The sequence below is a fragment of the Rhipicephalus microplus genome, chromosome 1 (assembly GCF_043290135.1).
Source record: "Rhipicephalus microplus isolate Deutch F79 chromosome 1, USDA_Rmic, whole genome shotgun sequence".
NCBI lineage: Eukaryota > Metazoa > Arthropoda > Arachnida > Ixodida > Ixodidae > Rhipicephalus > Rhipicephalus microplus.
In genome coordinates, this window is record NC_134700.1 from 87,805,841 (window position 1) to 87,827,082 (window position 21,242).

Here is a 21,242-nt window from a genome sequence, read left to right on the forward strand (position 1 = left end):
GCTTTGATTCCGACATGATCCGTCGTTGTACACGTGAATATAGTCTTCATAGTTAGTATAAAGGTGTGTTAAAGGAAATTGCTTTATTAAGATTATGGGCAGATCGTTCTTACAATTTATTCCCGGAATCGAAGCTGCAATATCTGGGATAGAGAGTCGCCATGGTGGATGGGATGCACATGGAGGCCAGTATTCGTGCGTAGGCAGTAAACTCTTGAATTCTACTATATTTTTACGTATTCTTACAGCTGATCTCTCCTGAATAGTTTGGTGTAGGGGATGATTAGCGTGTTGAGTTGACAACCGAAGATAATGCCGGCAAGTTTCCGTAAGTCTCATAGCATGGAAAGTTGGTTGACGAGACTCCACAATTACTAAAGTACTGGCAGATGCTCGCGGTACACCAAGACATATACGAAGGCTTCTGGCCAACAATCTTTGAATCCTCTGCTTTAATTTACGTGATATCCAATGTGAAACTGGGGCAGAGCAAGCTATTCTTTGTCGAATTATTGCTGAATGTACACGCAATAAAGAAGGACATGAACTACCCCATCTCACTCCGGTCAGTCAACGTAATATAATGATTAGGGAGTTGACATTGTCCTCTAATGATTTTATCTGTGGTGCCCAAGACAGACGTATGTCTAAAATGACCCCTAAAAATTTGTGCTCCCGCAAAAGTTGTAAGCGCTGAGAGTCTATCTGAAGTATGAATTTCTTAGGGCATTTCCTTGTGAACGGAAGTACAGATGTTTTCTCATGGGAAATAATCATGCCTCTGCTTTTAAAAAAGCCATTGATTATTGTCAGCCCATCTTGAAGTTTTTGCTGAACTACTTGAATGTTCGTGTCTGATGCCCAAATGCAAAGATCGTCTTCAATTCTGATGTGTTACCGCCCTCGGCGAAACATCGTGCAGTCACGTAATATCCCAGGCCGACGACAATAAGAAAATATTCAGTTATGTAGGCTTATGTTCCTACTTCTGGGCTTAGTTTACCATTTCGCATTTATCGTATCACCAATGACAGAGCTTCTACAAGATAACGTGGACCTCTCCACCTGATCCCCTGCATGCTACACCACTTTCACTACGCTCTGCCCTCTGCTCACTTCTCCACCTATTCTTCACCACTTTGATCTGACAGCTCCTACCCAAGTACACACACACTCTAGCCGCGCAGTGCCTGGCGCTGTCCTCGCTCAACGAATGCCTGGCTTAATCCTTTGTTTGTACATAATTATTTTCTTCATTTGAAGTAAATGATTGTAATTCAGATTCTAATGAGGTTTTTCTCTTGTGCATAGATCACCCTGTGTCTCTTTATGCAGCTCAGAAGCATAAGAAGTCAGGTGATGCCGAAATTCGCCGTTGGCTTTTATCGTGTCATAATGAGCCTACAATGGCGGAAGTTTAGTCATCATTTTCGTTTGTATTCCTTGAAAACGCAGCTCTTTGCTCTATGGCTAAGAAACTGCATGGTCACTGAGCGAACGACACAGTGAGCTCTGCACGTGCGTTTACGAAATGAAGCACAGCAACTGATCGAATCTAACCAGTTCGGCTCATTTGATATTCGTGTGGTGCATGACAGGTTAAAGGCATGCAACGAAGGCCTGCGTGCACTCAACTTTGAGCTGGAAGCACACCTAACCAACGACCGAGTCACAGAATATTATGCCTGCGTGGCAGTCTATGAGGACAACGCTGCTGCTACGCTGTCATTGCTGAGTCACCACATGAAGAATCTCAAGGCGTTGACGTCCAAGATTCATGGCAGTGTGGCAACCCACCTTGAGAACGATGGTGTCGCCACTGCAGGAAGCCATGTCCTTGGCGATCAGGTGACACACCGGCTCTGTCGTGCCTGTTCTCGTCGCCCTAAACTGGGGCTGCTTCACTTCACGCAGTGACAACCTTTCTGGGATATGTTCAGGTACGTGGTTCACGAAAACATTGAACGGTTCCATTATTTTAAGAGCCTAGTGACTGAAAAACCATTGAAGGCCACGGACGGCATCGAAGCCATGGAGGAGTCGAACAAATACGCCATCATTCTTCTAAAGAACTGCCATGAATACAAAAACTTCATCTAACACCAATACAGTAACGTCCTTTAGCAATGTGGCTTCATTGTGCAACTTGTTGGACACCGTCAACATCGGAAGACTTAATGTAATCGGATGCCTGGGGCTCTTCTATGCTGTCGTGCTCGTCGAGGTCCTCACAAAAGCGATGTCCGGAAAATATTATGGTATAGTATTCAAAGCAACAGAGCCAAGAGGCGAATGTCGAGGCGGTGGCAACGTCGGAGACGATACTTCGGGAGTTACTCGAGTACGGGCGCATGGAGGTGGAGGCTCGTGGGAAAATTGCCTTTGTGGATGCCGGCAGTCGGGGTTCCCGAGATCACCGACAAGGCACATTTCATGAGGCACAACGTATGGCGTTTGCTTTGATGAGCCACGCAAGGATTGACAAAGGTACCTGCTTTTTTCGCCTTTTTGCAGCACACATACAGAGTTATTCACAACCGACAGTAGCATGCATGAAAGAAAGAACCGCTTAGCAAAGGCCAGTAGGTGCTTGAACAGCACCATCAAAGGCCATCGCTGTAAAAAATGCCATCGCTACCTTATTTGTTATAAGCGCAACGGAAGGCATGCACCAATTTGAAAACGATTAATTCATCCCCACTTTATAAAGAAAATGCGGTCCTACAGCAGACATTTGGTGCATGGCTATAACCGAAAGCGACTCATGCTTTATAAGAAGTCGAACACTGTAAGACAACGGACATTCATTAGAGAAGACATCTCAAAGAAGCTAGGATTATCTGCAGCGCACGCTATCGAAATGGATGTCAAGACAGTTGTAGGATCTAGAGGAGTGCCGGAAAGACGACTAAACGTTGTCAAGGCGACGTTGAAACATTGACGTTAAACATTGAAACAATTCTACCACACCAAGCATGATGTCGAAGCTATACAAGTACCATTCATCTGTGAGCAACTGATGAAACTCCAACCCACGAACCAATTTGCGCAACAGTTGCTACATGAAAAAACGTTTATTGCATACAAAACTGAAATTCCGGCTATAAAAGCAAATACTGGCATATGAGGTTGCTTGTGGGAGCCGAGAATATGTACAAAATTATGCTCAACTAATCTCGTCCACATGACCAGATTCGAAGCCCATCTGTCTTTACCCGAAGCTGGAATGGACGGTTCAAAGTCCGATAGCATGCGAAGAAATTATTTCTGCAGGTGCTATTACGCAACTCTATGTACATAGCACGAGCTGCGTGATACAGACCAGTCACGTTCACTGCGACAGTTTTCACATCCCGAGATTGGTAGCCATGAAACAGCTACAAATGACTGCCAGAATGGCGCACTCCGACAATTTAACGGGGAAATGCATCACAAGAATAAGCTCTTTAGATTCACAATTCTTTCGGAGCAACTGTAATCAGCTCAAGCAAAGAACCGAACAACAACCGAACGAAATGTTCACAGATTAGCACGACAGAGTGCCGCAAGGCTAGAGCACAAGCAACGACACAAGGCGATCAGGCAACACCACTTCGACGGACGTCCTGGAAACCATTCTTCAAAGACAAAGACACGTTTATCGGCGACAGGCGTACCGTCAAGATACGAATACGTCTTAAGGAAGCTAACATCACGTGCGGCTAGATAACACTAATGCTACTGCCGAACCGGTACCTCAGCTCACCGTTATGCCTGCTCACCGAGAAGTATTTCATGTTGGTGTTAGTGCAATTTTCACCCAAATTCATGCTTGGTTTGGGTGAGATGATCCATGCACGCCATTAAAAGCGAAATGAAAAATGTTTGACGTGTGTCGTTTTCTAGCAAACTTGACAAGTACACGGAGAGCAACTCGCCAGTGCGATCATAGGCAGAAGGATCTTAAATGACGAAAGCTGATTTTGTAGAGCTGGTTAGTGTGGCGCTAATCATGTGTGATTAGTGTTTTAAGCAAGTGCACCTTAGTTTTTCTTCAGTTTACGCTTGTGAGTCGTACTGGTAAAGTTGTTCGTCCATTTTACAATGCTATTCAATCGAACAATTCAACTGTAGCCGGGGAGTTTGTTGATTACTTTATTAAACACAGAGGAGAACAAAGCGTGGAAACGAGAAAAAAGCTTGTGTCTGGTGTGTTCCAAACGAACGTTTGCCGAACATGGACAATTTAATTATTTTTTTTAGGTAGTAAACATCTGTTTTCGCTCCACTTTATTGGTCAAGACACCTTTTTTTCTTCAGTTGTCTTTCGCATTTTCTCAGCCTATTTCGAAAATGTTCTGTGTCACTGACCAGAGGATGAAAGAGAGAAGGATGGGTTGTCTCTTGCTTGCGCCATCTTGGCTGTTGCTGCCAAAATTACTTTGTTTGTGCAAATAGAGTAAATACACCTGTTTTTTGTCGTCTAGCCGTTACAATATTGTAATGTTTTATTGAAGCCACAATGGGACATTCCCACAAGTTTCTGGATCGTAGATCATGTACTTTTCAGGGCCACACAGCAGGTCATAGATGAAGTGACACAGGCTGCTGATTTCGTTGACCTTTTCTATTAGGGACCACAATTCACAACCTGCATGTAAAACCATTAAAAGCAAGCGTTACAGGCTTACCCTTTTAATGATAAATTGAACCGGCAAAATGACTGATTGGACGAGTTAGGGATCCATTACACTTCAAATGCGAGCGCGTAACAAAAACAGGGAATTAAGCAGGCATCCTATGTTATTGTCAAGTTACCTCCCAGCTTTTGTTGTACTTTCGTGTTTCAAGTATTTTGAGGAGACAAGCATGGCTGCGGTTTTAGGCTATTTGAGAATGAACAGTAGCAGTCAAACAGCTTAGCTATGAAACTGGCATACTGGGAAAGTGTGGCAAAAAGTTTTGTGTCATGCCACTGTTTGGTAAAATATTAAGCTGCAACGCAATATTGTATTTTTGCTGCACTCGTTTCAATATCTCTATTCAACTTGGCATTCCCGCGCGCAGTGTTTCACCGGTAAAGAAGTGAACTTTTTTAATGTGAACTTTACTCCCACATAAAGAAAAACATGTTTAAACAGCATGGTAAGATATAAGCTGCATATGGGTAGCTTGGCTGGTGCAACCTACCCGAACAATAATAGCAGAAGCAATAACGTTAACGAGAATTTGCACTTGGCACAACAATAAGTTGGAATACACAAATCGAAGCAATGAAAATTCAGTGAGAAACACACATTCTCAACAAACAGAGAAACTCTGTTGGTATTTGTAAAATTAGTTGGCGCAATTACTTTTCAGAAAGATGCCGTATGTTCTCTTCGCACAGAATAAATTTATTTAGTGTTGAAGGAAAACATAATCTGTTCTGTTCCTCACCCAATAGTTTCATGGTGAAGAACAGAAGTTCTTGTAAAGCAATTTCTTGTAGAGGACAGTGGGACATGCGCGTGGCGGCGGATGTAGTTTGTATGACAGAAGCTAGCACATTAAATAGCTTCATGGAAATTTCGGCAATACAGTATAAATATAATAAGTTTTTATTTGATTGCTGTCTCAATGACGTTAAAGTACTACCGAATTTCTGAACTCTATGTGCTCCCTGCAGCTGTTCAGTACTGCTAACACTCTACTGCTACGTTATCAAGTCAATTACCTACGGAAATATTTCGACATCTCCTACAAATGTTACTTTTTTTCTTTCAAACAACACACATTTAAAGCTCCGAAGTTCCACGAATCATACATATATGAAGTTTGACAGCCATGTGTGTAGAGTAAAGCCAATTAAGCTTATTTCGATGGGAGCTGAAGCACCTGTTTTTATAAGGGTTTTTACTGCAAGAATTAAACCTAAGTTATTTCGCTATATTAGCTCCATTCTGGTGATATTTCATAGGCAAAACATACTATTTGAAACTTCAATTTGCCAAGCGCAATAAACTTCGCGCGTATGCAATTCATTGGCAGACCCACGGCAACAACTTCATCGTACTTCCCACAAAAGCGACGGTGGATGCTTGACCATTTCACCTACACCGGGTTTAAACGAGGGGCCAGAGTGCCCTCCGCAGCTTCAACTGGGAGTGCCCTTCAAAATAAATACCGATGTGACAACGAGTACCTTCTTTAGGTACATCTTTATTGTTAAAAAAAGACGTGATGGCTTCCGGATGACACTACAGGGCGAACCGCGAACCAACCGCTTTGGAAGTGAACGCTATGAAACTCCATTACGAAGTGTGGCAGCATGGGCTAGTTGGTATGGCATGACGATAGTTATAGCGCGAAAACAAAATCACGACACAGAGACAAGAAGGACACGAAAGACACGAGCGCTCGTGTCTAAAAACTAGGCACACTTTTACATCATTCGAAAAATTTTGCTTACCATTGTTTTGATGGCGAACTCGCAGTATGTCACAGTTGTCGTATTCGCTAGCCACGAACGTATATTGCGTATCAAGTGTCTTCACTGCAAAGAAATGCAGCCAAAGTCTTTAAAATCATTGTCTGCATACACTTTAGGTAGCGAGAATATCATTGCTATCACATCAATAAACACAAATCATGGCAAGGCATTATGACTCTGATATTGGGACGTCATATTTACATGGAAACATTTATACTCCAAACTTAGGGTCAGCTACGTTTGTAGGTAGAGAGTGAAGTTACACGAAGCCGACAAGGCCATGGGCCACACGGCCAATAAACAGGGAGATGGGAGAGGTGGCTTTATATTCTAAGAAAACTACATTCAGTGAATAGACAATCACGTATACAAAACTGGCCATTTTCTGAGTAAATTTTGGCTGTATTCTAGCCAAGCCGGAACATGGGGTACAAAGATAAATTGAAGATATATTTAACCATTTTTGACAATCAAACTGTCTGTCCGCCTGTGAAATAAGATTCATCAAACGAAAAGGCGATGAACTGAACGATAGCAGCGCCACCATCTGGTTAGTTTTAACTCTCCTAAAACTAACTAGATGGTGGCGCTGCTATCGTTCAGTGACTATGGTAATGATAATTAATACACGAACTTGCCTAGTCTTCCTGCATGCGGGCGACAAATCGCACTTGTAGTCTCATTTATTCCTGTGTTTTGGTTTTGTTTCGAAGGAAAAAACAAACCATTTTCAACTTTCTGACCACATTTGAAATGGTAAGCCTAAAACAACATGGTGGTGAAGCGGAAACGCTGAAGATTCGCAGTTTTTTTTTTTACAAAACAGCTTCAAGCACACAAACACATTCGGAGCTAGAAGTACAAAGTTTAGACAAATCCGTGTACTACCCATTATTTTCATGCTCGCTAAAGCACCATGCGTTGCAGCTCCCGTGCACACTAGCGCCAGAGTTCCCTCTAGTTCTCTCTAGTGTATTTATAGGAAATTCTATGGGAAAGGGGAGTTCGGGCAGGAAAGGGGGAGGAGTGATTCAAATTTTTGACGGGGGCTGGCATATTACGGGCTTGAGGGCCACATGCAACCCACGAGTCGTAGGTTATCAACCCTTGCTATAAGCAACTAGCCGCAATATTCCAATAATCAATATTTTGAGAATGCGCACTAAGAGTTGGCGCAGCACAAGCGACTATCGCATTTTACGCACGAAAACCCCAACAGAAGAAAGCTATCGCACAGCGCTATCTATAAACAAGTACTCCTTCTTGAACAAAGTGATCGACGGCACACTGACGCATTTGTTACCCTTCTTTTGTATGTGATATGCCTCCAGTACTTCACGTGCTAGCGTTTTCCTGCGTCGTCCTAACACACGTGTTTCTTGGAACAGTGGTGTGCAGCCGCGCGAAGCACAATGTAAAGGCAGGTATGAACCCGCACCATTCTTAATTAATAATATATGTCCCCTAAGGCCATCATTAACAAAGCGTCCTGTTTGGCTTATGGAGACTTTGCCACAGCTCAAAAAATTTCATAAATGATTCCCAAGATGTTTTCGCCTTGCTAGTATCAGTTGCGCCGCCAATATTTTATTAAGCTATGCACCAACTCACCCAACGTCACACTCTGCTAAAACTAATGACGTGAACATACACGTGGCCTAATACGCAGATGGTTGGCACATGACAATGGTGGCTTCAAATTAAGAGAGCTACCTGCTAGCAAGTGCCATCCTTAAAACTCGAAATTTCGAAGAGGCCTTAGAGCTGGTGCTTGGGTCCACAACAATCAGCATCGTAGTTAGTAACTCTACCTCCTCAGGCCCGAGAAGTCCAGAAAACGACACCAACGGGGAGATAGAACCTTGCGACGAAAAATCCGTAAACAGGGTTGTGTTCATCCAACGTTTCCACAAGCGAGCTTCTCTTTCTGAAGGCTATATATGAACTGTTCAAGCCTTGAGGAAGACAAGTCCACTTGCCGAGTTTTAAGGAAGACAAGTCTGCTCCTCGAAACGTCGACTCGACTAAACTCCTCTTTACAGATCTTTCATCACAAACCTACGAAGGTAATTTGAATTCAATTGATTTCGAACTTTTTATTTTGCCATTAGGCGCGCTATAAAACGTAGACAGCTTTGTTTCGGAGCAATAATTTAAAACTTGTTATATTTGTTGATATTTACCAATTACAAATATTGTTTTTATAATTTATCTAAATAATTTTAACAACTCTTTAGTGCAAGTTAGAACAGAAATTAGGCACAAGAACTGATCACACTTAATTGGACACCATTCATCATTGCTGTCACATATGGTGGGTAAAAATTAGCTGCCTATCGACAAAGTGAATGCTGATAATGAAGCGAAGCTGAGTCCTAAGGCCATAATGTCTGCGTTGAAGTCACTGAATAGTATGAAAGACGGACAGTTAGACGCATGGACGTATGGACAGACGGACTCACGGGCAAATGAATGAACTGACGCAATCACGGACGTACAGAAGGACGGACAGAGTACCGTCTGTTTTTAAACCATATGTACGCCATGAATGCTCCATGTATGGTGTGCGTAACACCTCAGTTTTGGTTCGACGGGATCTACGACAACCATCACGTCAACGAACATTATACGAGCCTGAGGAGCTTCGCTTGTAAAGATAAACGGCGGGAAATTCCATTTGCGTGCTTCCAGGACGAAAACGTTGTAGTTTCTGAGCAACGCCTTTTCAAACTCACCGTACGTCACAGATACCCAGCACAGAGCGCCATCTCGTTGAGCTTAAGTATAGTAATGCCTTCCACATTAGAAATTCAAGTTGAATATAAAGATATTTCCTTCATAATAAACGTCGCTTGCTCCAAGCAATATTCCCAATAGTGGTCATGGAGATTGAAGAGGCAAATACCGCAATTCGTAAGTTCACTAATGGAAGCGCCTCTAAGGAGGCGATAAGTATTGTTACCACCTTTGGTGGAGAGCATGACCATTACGTTACATAGTCGCACACCCACTTCTTTATCCTGGGCAATGAAACTGCGCGTGCGCTAGCTCAAGACTCAGCAAAGTGAGCAGGGGCAATAATGACGTACTTGCGCATGCCAAGAGAGAATACATGGTCACAAAAATTGGCTTATCTCACGTGAGTAACTTGGGATTCGACGGTATGCGAATCATGCAGAGGTAAGATCACCGTGTTGCACTTTTTTTATTGCGCGACACGTCATGGAATGACGCTAAATATATGTACAAATTTTGCACACACCAACATATGTTGAAGAGTTGCAGATGTTTATAAAACCAGTTGTTTGCACTTGCGCAACGATGTGAACTGGAACGTGCGTATTAGCAACAGCAGAAGCTGATATTAAGCGCTGATTCTCGCGAAGATGCTAGCCCTAGACACTGCTATAAAAATCAACTTCAGCGCATGGCAACTAACCACAATTGATGTTAACCCAGCGTGACGCCTGTATTGAAGGATTACATATGTAATGGTTATAAGATTGGGTAGGCAGCACTGCAACTACAATTGGCGTTTCACGATGATTAACATCTATTTAAAAGTAGTTCCGAGACCTGGCATAGCTCTGGGGTAAAGTGCTGCATTACCATGCATAATGGTTGGCTTCAAATTCAGCTGGGACACTGACATTGATTATTTGCATTCGTCGGGTTGACGCTACCGATTTCAGGTATTACTTAAACCTCGTGAGTTAAAATTTCCCATGCGTGTTCTTGTCGTTCCTCAGTAGATACTAAGTGTCAATCACTGTGGAATATACCCGCATACCAGCAGCACATACATACCGACCCGTTGGTATGTGCCACTGTCTGTAAGGAAGTGTTTGACGACACACGCCGTAGGACTCTGGCACTATTCAGGTCTTGACCAGCGCGTCATATTCGTCGAACCATTTTACCCTCCAATGCTCAATTGGGTTCACGCCAAGTGAAGGGGGTGACCACGCACGAGTGTACTGAAACGTAAGCAGCTTGATAGATAGATAGATAGATAGATAGATAGATAGATAGATAGATAGATAGATAGATAGATAGATAGATAGATAGATAGATAGATAGATAGATAGATAGATAGATAGATAGATAGATAGATAGATAGATAGATAGATAGATAGATAGATAGATAGATAGATAGATAGATAGATAGATAGATAGATAGATAGATAGATAGATAGATAGATAGATAGATAGATAGATAGATAGATAGATAGATAGATAGATAGATAGATAGATAGATAGATAGATAGATAGATAGATAGATAGATAGATAGATAGATAGATAGATAGATAGATAGATAGATAGATAGATAGATAGATAGATAGATAGATACGCTCAAATTCACCGAAGTTCGCTAAAGTGCTTCGCATTTAATACAATGAAATGAACAAACGCTGTAGAATAGGATGTCAACATTGCCACCTCCAATAACCCTCCTTACTGAACAAACAGTAGGCGACAGAACGGTGACCACTTCGAAGATCTTTCCAAGCCCAATCGCTGATAACCTTTGTTACTCACACCTCTACTCCGATAGACATAAACACTGGAATCAGTGGCCGCACCTCAAAGACAATACTTGGGCGTTCCCCAACAATACGAAAGAGCCAAACACATATATGAACGCGAAGCAATGAGGCATCATGTTGCTAAGCTTAGACATTGAGGACCACCCACAAGTCGTCAGGCAAGGGGAAGAACGACTCTTAGATGCCATGGGAATCAGGGGAGATAAACACCTCTGAGACTTCTCACTTCATTATCATGCGCATTTTCGCAAGGAAAGAAGAGCCTCACTGATGGGCTATAAAGCAGGACACAGGCACGGGCTACCTACGCCTACCCAATTTTGCACGGGCTACCTACCTACCCGATTTTGAGCAGCGGGCCCTCGCTTTGCCTTCATCGGGAGGTACCCAGTTTATATCGAGATGTGGGCATTGCTAAGGTGCAGTGATGCCACAGTGACCAATAAACTGTAGACGCTACTGTTGGTATTTCTAGTTGAGCTTTGGTTCCGTCAATATACTGCTGCAATCCAACCACTAACATCAGGCATTGTTCTGGGCGAGTTTGCTGAAGCATCGGTACTCACGGTAAAGATTATTAAATATGATAGTCTTTCTTGGGGACCTTCGACGGGAAACTTTTGATCTGTCTGTCTGATTGTCTGTACATTTGTCTGTTTGTACACTCTTAACAATACCCTAAATGGCACCAAACGGCCGTACCATCCACAGCACCCACCAATATTGCTCAAGGTTGAGCTTTCATAGTTGTGCGAATGTCAAATAAAAAAGAATCATTGCGCATATCTGAGGCGCCATAACAGCACGTCGATGTTTTTTATGTGTGCCTTAATTCTAGAAGAGGCGCAAACAAGTAACTGTAAAAACTGTAGCGTTTATCACGCTGCGTTGAGAGTGCAACGCGATGCTCAAAAAGGTAAGTGTTTCCAACGCTATGCTAAGACGACACGATGGTGTCACCTGCACGTCGCTTTGCGTTCTACACCTTATCACCTCCGACGCAGGCGCGCATCTTTCTCCTCGGACGCGCATGCCTTGACTTTAAAACATAACTGCCAGATGGCGCTCGTGTCTAACGTGCGTCGACGCACTCGTTCGCCTCCGCTTCACACTCGAGGCGCTCTCACGCAGCGCCTCCAGAATACCATTCACCAATTTTCTTGCGCAGAACAACAAATAAACATGTTTTCACTCTCTCCAGACGCAAGACTATCGTCCTTCGACGGCATTTGCAGTGTAACATGCAGATTTGGGGCTAATTTTTTAATAGAACATTTCTATCTCTGTCTTTTCTTCTTCTTTCAATTTCATGCCTCCGCAATCTATTCACCACACAGCTAAAACCACCCAAAAGTTTATTAATGTTTCTAAATCACAAGTGAGGGCACTGTTGTGTGTAGCAGCTAAACCTGTGAAATACTGTGAGATATGTGGGAAGTCATCTAAGTACTTAGGTGACCTGTGGGATGTCACCTAAGTGTTTCACACAAGTGTTTAGGATTACCACAGTGCTATATGTTTTTATTTTACATACGCATCACCTCTTACTGTACCCATCATTTTCATTACTCTTTTCCTCCATTTCTATTTTTCTTTGTGAGCTGAGTAGCAGACCAGAGAGCGCCAACTCAGGCCTTCCAATAAACTAGCTCCCTATCTATACCATGTAACTTTCAAGTTGCTGCTATTAGGGTTCGAAGAAACTCGTCCTGTGATATTTTTTGTGGAACAAAACTAAACAGATGTCTCGACCATCAAACCGCTGTAGTTGCCTAGCCAGGCACACACACACACACACTTCCATCACTTAAATTCCATTTAGTAATATTATATGTGGTTTCGCGCCTCAAGATCTCGACATGATTATGAGACGCCGTATTGGAGGGCTCCGAAAACTTCGACTCCACTGGGGTTTAATAACTGCACCTAAATTTAAGTAGGTGGGTCTAAAGCATTCTAGTTCATATCGAAACTGCGGCTACCGTGGTGGTTTACGCATTACAGATGCGCTTGCGGCAGGTTTCCTACTATGAGGTTGTTCCACATTGAGGAGAACTTTGCGGGTAGTCGAAGCGATAACATCATATCAGCGACGCGCTTCATGTAATAAATATCACCACAGCGGTACCTGACCAACTTTTCCCGGGGCTCATCGCTTAATAATTCTTAGCTGTGCTAGTTAGCCTACATATATTTTGGCGAAAAAGTACCAAATAAGAGACCACGATAACAAAGTTTTATCCCGTTGTTCTAAACGAACTCGCCAAGCTAAGAACTATTCTTCATTTCCTTCGTTCTGCATTGGAACTGTAGAGCCTTTAAACTTTGTTCACTCCAGATTGCGTCTGAGTGCACAACATTCTCCTCAACTCAATTGTTTTTTCGCTGTCAAGAGCCTTCCTGCTTTCAGCCCTGGTCTTGCTTGTAGGAACTGCCCCACCGCACATGGGCTACATCTCTGAGGTTTTTATGCGTGGTCAAGTTTACATACAAATCAGCCTTTTTTTATGAATGTCTTCTTGTTGCCTTAACAGAAGCAAGTTCTCTTGACATATATTGAAAAATGTTTTCGAGGACATTTGACGGCGAATGCAATAAAGGAATGCACGCGGCGCAACACTATGCTGTTACTCCAGACGCTCCATAAGAAGTGACCAAACACTCCAGAATAGCTATACGGTCATGTAAATGGGAATGTTTAAATACCGGATAAAGACAAACGGACATTGACAATTGATTCGAAGTACTGGTACAACCTGTACCAGTACTTGGTACACGGTTCATTCCCATTTTGTCGAATTGGTACAACATGTACGAGTTGCGCAAAATGTAAAAGCTTGCTTTACTGCGAAATAGTGCAAGAAAATCAGGCACAGAGCAAGAGTCTGACAGTTGCTTTTTGGGACAGCATCCAATATCTTCCAGAACGCTTTTGTATTACCACAGAAACAAAAGACAATATCGCTTTTGAGTGATTGTACAGGAGCAGAACAAATCAAATATTTGGTCACTTGATTACATAGACTCAAAGTACACTTCTCCAGAAGCATATGGATTATAATTGTTTCTTGTACATTCAAGAATCGCATCACACCCACCGTTAGGCTGCAGGGGAAAGTATAGCACAAGATGTGCAAGAGCAATTAATTAACCACACATACATCGCGTTTGTCGACGTAGCTACATATAAGCGTGTCTTCTTAGCCATGGCTCCACATCGCGAAGGAAAACGTACGGCGGGTGCTGCCGCAAGCTATCCACACATATAAATGCCAGTGGAAAGAACTGTCGCGATCTATATCCCCAAAACAAGTGGAAGTAATCTTCAGTCACTCTGATACGGCGGTAGGATATATCGCATAAATTTGGATCTTACTATAGGCACTGCGAACACTAAAGCTATGTAATAGCAAAGAAAAAAACATGATTGATATGTCCTTTTCTGAATAGGTAAAACGCGAAAGTTAAACGTGTTCTCGCAGAGGTTGAGCATTCAATGTGCATTGTTTAGCCACAAGGCCGAAGAATCAATGCTGCAGTAACAAATTGCAATAGCATGTGAAGAACGGTGAGCATCTCGAAACTTGCTGAGCACATTTCAGCCAGAAAGCATGCTCGAAATTAACGTACTTAGGACTAGCGTGTACAAACAACTGTCACGATTCTAACTCCGTGTGTGAAAAACAAACTTTTTTCGTAAACGCGGCCATGGCAGCGAGCAAATTGACGTTCACGTGCTAACTACTGTAACTTAAAAGCAAAGTTGCAGCGGAACCACCATAGATACCAAGCACCCGTATTCCAAGATAAGCGGGCACGCCAGTGAGCTAACACGCTATAGAGCATCTCCACGCATTTTTACCACGTCGAACACGCCATTTGGAGGCGCGTGCGCTCAACGCGTGCTTGCCATGCCATCTCGCTACTGATTACTAAAGCGAACGGACCTTTCTGAGCTCTGACGACCACCAGCGGTCTATGGTATATATAAATGGGTTGCCTGTACGCTCTCCGCCAAAGGTATTGATTCATATGTGGGGTTTAACGTCCCGAAACCACCATATGAATATGACAGACGCCGTAGTGAAGGGCTCCGGAAATTTCGACCACCTGGGGTTTTTTAACGTGCACACAAATATGAGCACACGGGCCTACAACATTTCCGCCTCCATCGAACATGCAGCCGCTGCAGCCGGGATATGAACCCGCGACCTGCGGGTCAGCAGCCGAGTACCTTAGCCACTAGACCACCGCGGCGGGGCTCTCCGCCAGAGGTAGTTTTGTGGTCTAGTGCTGACCACGCGGGCTTAGGAGAGCGAGGTCACTGGTTTGACGCCCCGTTGCGAAATACTTTCTTCTGCCTTTATAAGGACGGTAGTCTTTCTTGGGGACCTTCGACGCAAAAATTTTGGTCTGTCTGTCTGTCTGTCTGTCTTCTGTCTGTCTGTCTGTCTGTCTGTCTGTCTGTCTGTCTGTCTGTCTGTCTGTCTGTCTGTCTGTCTGTCTGTCTGTTTGTCTGTCTGTACATTTGTCTGTTTGTTCACTCTTAACGGCATCGGGTACTTTGAAATGGCCGACCTCATCCTCAGCGCCCACCAATGTTGCTCATGATTGAACGTTCATGCTTGTAAAATTGTCATAAAAAAAGTAATCATTGCGCATGTCTGAGGCACCACAACAGCACGTATGTATTCTGCATGTGCGTTTTTCACTAGAAAAGGCATACATAGGTAATTTTAAGGACCGTACCAATTATCACACTGCCCTGACCATGCAATGCTTGCACGGAAAGGCGAGTGTTTCCAACGCTTTGCTAAGATGAGACGGTGGTGGCACCTACGTGTCACCTTGTGTTCTACACCTTATCACCTCTGAGATGGGCGCGCACACCCGCCTCAAAGCCACGCGCTTTCTTTTCTAACAAAACTGCCAGATGGCCCTCATGTTTCACGTGTGACGTGATTTAGCTATCGTTCGCCTTCCCTGCACGCTCGAGGCACTCTAACGCAGCGCCTCCAGAATACCATTCACAGATTTTCTTGCACAGAACATCAAACAAATATCTTGTTCACTCTCTCTACACGCAAGACTATCCTCTTTCGACGACATTTGCACATTGACATGCAGATACGGGGCCATTTTTTTCTGCAGTCGTGTTTGAAAATGTTTTACATCACATTCGGGACGTAAATGCTTCATGGAGCTGCGGTTGGCCCCGACATAAAATTGTTTCGTGTTAAAGATTAGTATATTTAGTACACCAAGTCACAAACTACCAGACGGTAGCCTGAGAGCTTACAGACTAAGCCTCGGTTCTCCGCCTTACTGGCTACCTAGGAGTAGGAATGCAAATACGGAAGGACCAGATATCACATAAATTATGAGGAATAGGAGTGGGTGGGTGGTTACATGATCATGTTTCACGAAATATCACCACACCATACAATGCAGAGTCGTACACTCGTACCACTACCCTCAATATTAAGCAAAGCTCAGGCTTTAAATTCGCAGTTCATACAAACGCAATCCTGCACCAGTCGGGGTTTTATGCATCTGTAACCCAAATTTATACGCGACAGAAACTTCAGAATTTAACCTCCAAAGTAATCCTAGAATACCCTATATCAAAATAACCAGGTTTATTACACAATAGTAGTCATCACAAACGGTAGCATTTGCGCACACTGTGAGTCTGTGTTGCTCAGATCGAACAAGCACAACCAAATTATGAACATCCAATGAGCCGAGAAGGCCACCGAAAGCCAACAAATTTTGGCCTACTCAAGCTTCGGGCCTCTGCAACCATTTACCGGGGGCTTTCCATAAAAGTCTTTGACCCCTATAAATCGGCTAAAGTCAATGATAGTATAATTGAAGAATCGCTTGTCACTCCCGAAAAATAACAAGCGGTATCTTTTTTGACGCCGTACAGAAGTGTATAGCACCTCGTCTTTGCATGCTTTTTGGGTACGACAGTTCTTTCTGTGAAGTATGCTATTTCTTACTTGACAAAGCTGTGCTGTAGGAGCAGTCTACGATAGCAGTTGAAAATGCGGTGCCATGTTTCAGTGCGCTTGCCATTCCTCTCGTCATGAAAAGAAGAGTTGAGAAACAATGCTTTGTCATGTTTGGTCAAGATTTTTTGAATTGACGACGTTCCATCACAACTTACCACTGTTTAGGGACAGCGCATACGCGTTAGGAATTCTGTAGCCTTCGGTCGTTTCCGAAAAAAGGTAGGCGGTTGCGTTGACTCTGTAAGCGAAAATCATCATAGCTGTTTAAAAACACACACCATTGAGAGCACATAATTTAGCGAGAGCAGGTGCTAGTGCTAACATGGACGCAGCAGAAACATGCAGTTCACTTTATAGAAGCATCATGTAAAGTTCGTGATGTACTTGGACAGGTGAGGCAGGCAACAGGCTCACGACACATGCTTCACTTGCTATGAAGGTTCTCATGAAGATAGAGCCTCGTAGACTGCGAGCGATGCAAATCCCAATGACATGCAACTTCGAATTGCGCACACAGGTCATATTTCATACGGATGTTACCAGCCACCGTCGAATGTTTGTGTAATCCCATTTGAACAGTTTGGCTCCCAATCATAATTGCACTCGTGCAAGCAGATAAATCCTCCCTAACAAGGCCAAGTTGTAAATTGTGCGTGTTTTAGTATTTCTTTCGCGATACGCTTGCTGACAGTTTTAATGAAGAAAACATCCCCAAGTGAACTTTTCACGCCTTTGCCGTTACGTCTACACAACTGGCAGAGCAGGAACACCAGTGTCAAGTCCACCAGACAGAAAAAAACAATGGATGTAATAGTATCGTGGACACAGTCGCATACAGAAGACCGAAGGAAGAGCGGGGACACAAAATCCGCAATATCACGAGCGGTCGAACGTTGGTTCGCTTCTGTAAGCGCCAGTTACGTATTTTCAACTCTTGCAAGCGTTCTGTATAATGAACCAAAGCTTTAAGCATACATGCTTTCTCTTCGTAGTTTTCTGATTGCTTTGACGAGGCTGAATGGTTGTCCCTTTACTTCGGAAAAATCCTGGGTGCATGGTCTCACACTACATCTGCCATGAAAGCCACACGAGCCCTTCTACAATTCTTTAAGGCAACATCACTGAGCTTCTGCCTGTGATACCCTGCACTTTGTTTGGTGTGCAATGTCCAATTTCTCTCTCTCGTTTTCTACTTCCTTACCTTCGTCTCCCGACGTGTTGGGTAGTTAAATGAACGTAGTCTAGTTAAGCTCTCTACCTTTCCCATGCTCCTTCTCTCTCCCTCTGTGCTCTCTTTCTTATCACAAAGTGTCATGGCTGATCTGTAGATTTCACGTGCAAAAGAATGTTAGCGGGAACGAGGAACGAACTATTTTGAGAAACATTTTCATGGCAGGAAATTTTTTGACCAAAAAATTGGTTCCTAGCAATAATTTTTTGGCAGAATCTTTTTATCGCACTGTAAAAGTGACGATGCAGCTGAACTAACTGATACTACAAAAACACAGGGATGCTTCCGCTGACCATGGGCCAGTTTCATCTGTATCTCATTTCGACGTTTCTCTTTCTCGGAGCTTTCATTGCTTAGACCGTATTCATCTTAGTGCTTCTGCAAGTTCCTGCCTCTGTACAAAGCACTGTAGAGTGCTTTTGTCACTTAGAGTATATTGAAGGGTATGTTTTTTGGGGACAGAAGTCACTTCGGCTATTTCTTTTACACATTCCAGGAATTGAGATAAAATGCTCTTTAAACTACAATGCAGAGATCATCACAGAAAACTTCTGAAAACAAACTGAATACCTTACAGCTATGGCAAGGTGTATTTAAGAATCATAATAAACAAGCAAGAACATACCGCATGTTCATTACGATTTCACAGTGTTATCACAAGTATTCCAATTTTCTCACCAGTGTCCTCTTGATACTCAAGAAAGTGATTTCTCTTCTGTCGTGTAACAAAAACGTCCCTGTCACTGCGTAGGCAGATTTTTTTAGCTCTGTGAGGAAGGGCTGTCATGCTGAGGGAAATTATTATAGGCTTCTTTTTTACCTCATTTCGCATATTACTTGAGTAATGAAAACAATTGGGGTTAAAAACTACGACTTGACGCGTAATTGCAGTGTCACCTATTCGGTCATTCCAGCGACGCAGGCGGCACCACGCAGGCCACCTTCAAAGCTCACTCATGGGGATAACAATCTGCAGAGCAAATGATGTGACCGATTGCTTTGCCTTCAAACATGTCTGCGTCTCCTTAGCGATAAGAAGTACAGTGCACGGCGAAACTAGAGGGCCTGACGTCCTTTGCTAGTCCAGACGCGCACGCTTGCGAGATCGCCTCATCCTCATCTTGTCCACCATTTCGACCTACTGTTGCGCCGCCTATAATTGCTGGAATGATAGAATACTGGTCTCAATACACATCTTTGTCGGATCTTGTTATAAAATACTTCAGTCGCTTACTTGTAGTACTTAGACAGAAGCCAATGTACAACTCCCACGGCATATTTTTCTTCAGGGTAGAACTCAAGCATGATGCCTTGGATACACTTCTGGTCTCCGGAAAATCCAGCATCGTGTTCGAATGACCGCTGGTACAATACGAAGGGACGATCTTGTAGCATAGCCTGTAATTAACAAACATTTCTGTTTCACGACAATAAAAACGCTTTGAGGCTACATATTCAAACTGTTCTGCAATTCATGTTCTTGCACTTACTTAGGCCGAATCCCTTGACAGCCAAAAAACTGACTTTTGGGATCGAAGCTCCTTGGCAATGGGTTGTGCGGTGCCGATGTATGTAGTAGTAGTAGTAGTAGAAGTAGTAGTAGTAATAGTAGCAGTAGTAGGTAGCCACCTACCGTTTAGTCCTTGGAATGTCTGCTAGATGGCGGTACATAATGAATTAATCTTAAATATACAGGGCCTGGGTTAGATGACATTTGCGTAAGGCATTTAAAACTGGTTGCACATTTAGTTTCCGATAAGCTGTGTCATATTATCAACCTTACGTTTAAACAGGGTTTCTTTCCTGTATTCTTAAAAAAAGCTAAAGTAATTCCAGTTTTTAAAAAAGGTGATAAACAAGCAGTTTCCAACTACCGTCCAATTTTTATTCTTTCCTGCCTCAGCAAACTAGTCAAAACATTGTTTTTTGAACGTCTGAATGGATGTCTAGTTAAATTTAAATTGCTTGCAGACAGCCAATTTGGTTTCCGTCCAGGTAGGTCAACAAGTCTAGCTGTGCAGTCTCTCACTGACTACATAAAAAAGAATCGATTCGGGAAATTTAGTTGGTTCGATTTTTTTAGATCTCACTAAAGCCTTTGACCCTGTAAATCATCAAGTCTTATTGCATAAACTTCAGTCCTATGGGAAAAAAAAGCCCTGCGCTCACATTCTTAACAAATTACCTACTTGAAAAGACAGTACATAGTACATGCCGCAAATACCTTCTCTACAACAAAATATGTTAACCAAGGAGCACCGCAGGGCTCAGTATTGGGTCTTTTGCTATTTATTTTATATATGAATGATCTTCCTGATGTTCTTAGCTCTTTTGACTGTGGTCAGTTTGTTCTATACGCTGATGACACAACACTATCTTCATCTTATAAAAACATTGATGCTCTTGTTTCAAAGTTCAATCTTGCATTACGTGCACTTATGAATTGGTGCAACACTAATCACTTAGTTATCAACCCCACAAAAGCTACGTTTATCGTGTTTAAAAGTGCTCAGAGGTCATTATCTGCTATTCTCTTAATACAAATTGGTATTCATTCGATTTTTGCTTGTTCTGATGTCGTCTTTATTGGCATACACTTTGACCCATTTTTTACCTTTCGCAGTCACTTTAACCATCTTAAGCAGAAGACGGCGTTTGGTATCCGCGCATTAATCAAAGCTCGCCCTTCCTTTTCCCGTGAAGCTCTACTGGCGCTGTATTTTGCGTTCATTCACAGTCATATTATTTACGGTGTAGCCCCATGGGGCAACACTTATGCTTGTCATTTATCATCAATACAGCACATTCAAAATTAGTCAATCCGCATTGTCACTTTTAGTTCTTCGCAATCGAACACCTACACATTACTACGCTCTTACAATACCTTGCCAGTAAATCGTTTGTTTCGGTTAAATCTTGTGACCTTATTCCACAAACTGCTGTATAGTCAACTCGCATTCCCAATTATTACATCTAATCTTTTGCAGACTAATAA

At 42.9% G+C, this 21,242-nt stretch overlaps 1 protein-coding gene across 2 annotated transcripts in view; it reads right to left on the minus strand.

The window, feature by feature from the left end:
* Positions 1–4,112: 4,112 nt before the first annotated feature.
* The window catches only part of LOC119178584 (uncharacterized), a 49,751-nt gene continuing 32,621 nt past the window's right edge, over positions 4,113–21,242 (minus strand). The window contains exons 4-8 of one of the 2 annotated variants that reach the window (XM_075883904.1): positions 19,482–19,645; positions 17,172–17,254; positions 17,005–17,082; positions 6,431–6,514; positions 4,113–4,630 (exon numbers count right to left, since the gene is read on the minus strand). In XM_075883904.1, coding sequence (XP_075740019.1) covers positions 4,488–4,630; positions 6,431–6,514; positions 17,005–17,082; positions 17,172–17,254; positions 19,482–19,645 — 552 coding nt within the window. In that variant the 3' untranslated portion in view covers positions 4,113–4,487. The remainder of the gene's footprint in view (positions 4,631–6,430; positions 6,515–17,004; positions 17,083–17,171; positions 17,255–19,481; positions 19,646–21,242) is intronic. The other variant, XM_037429796.2, reaches the window with a different exon arrangement.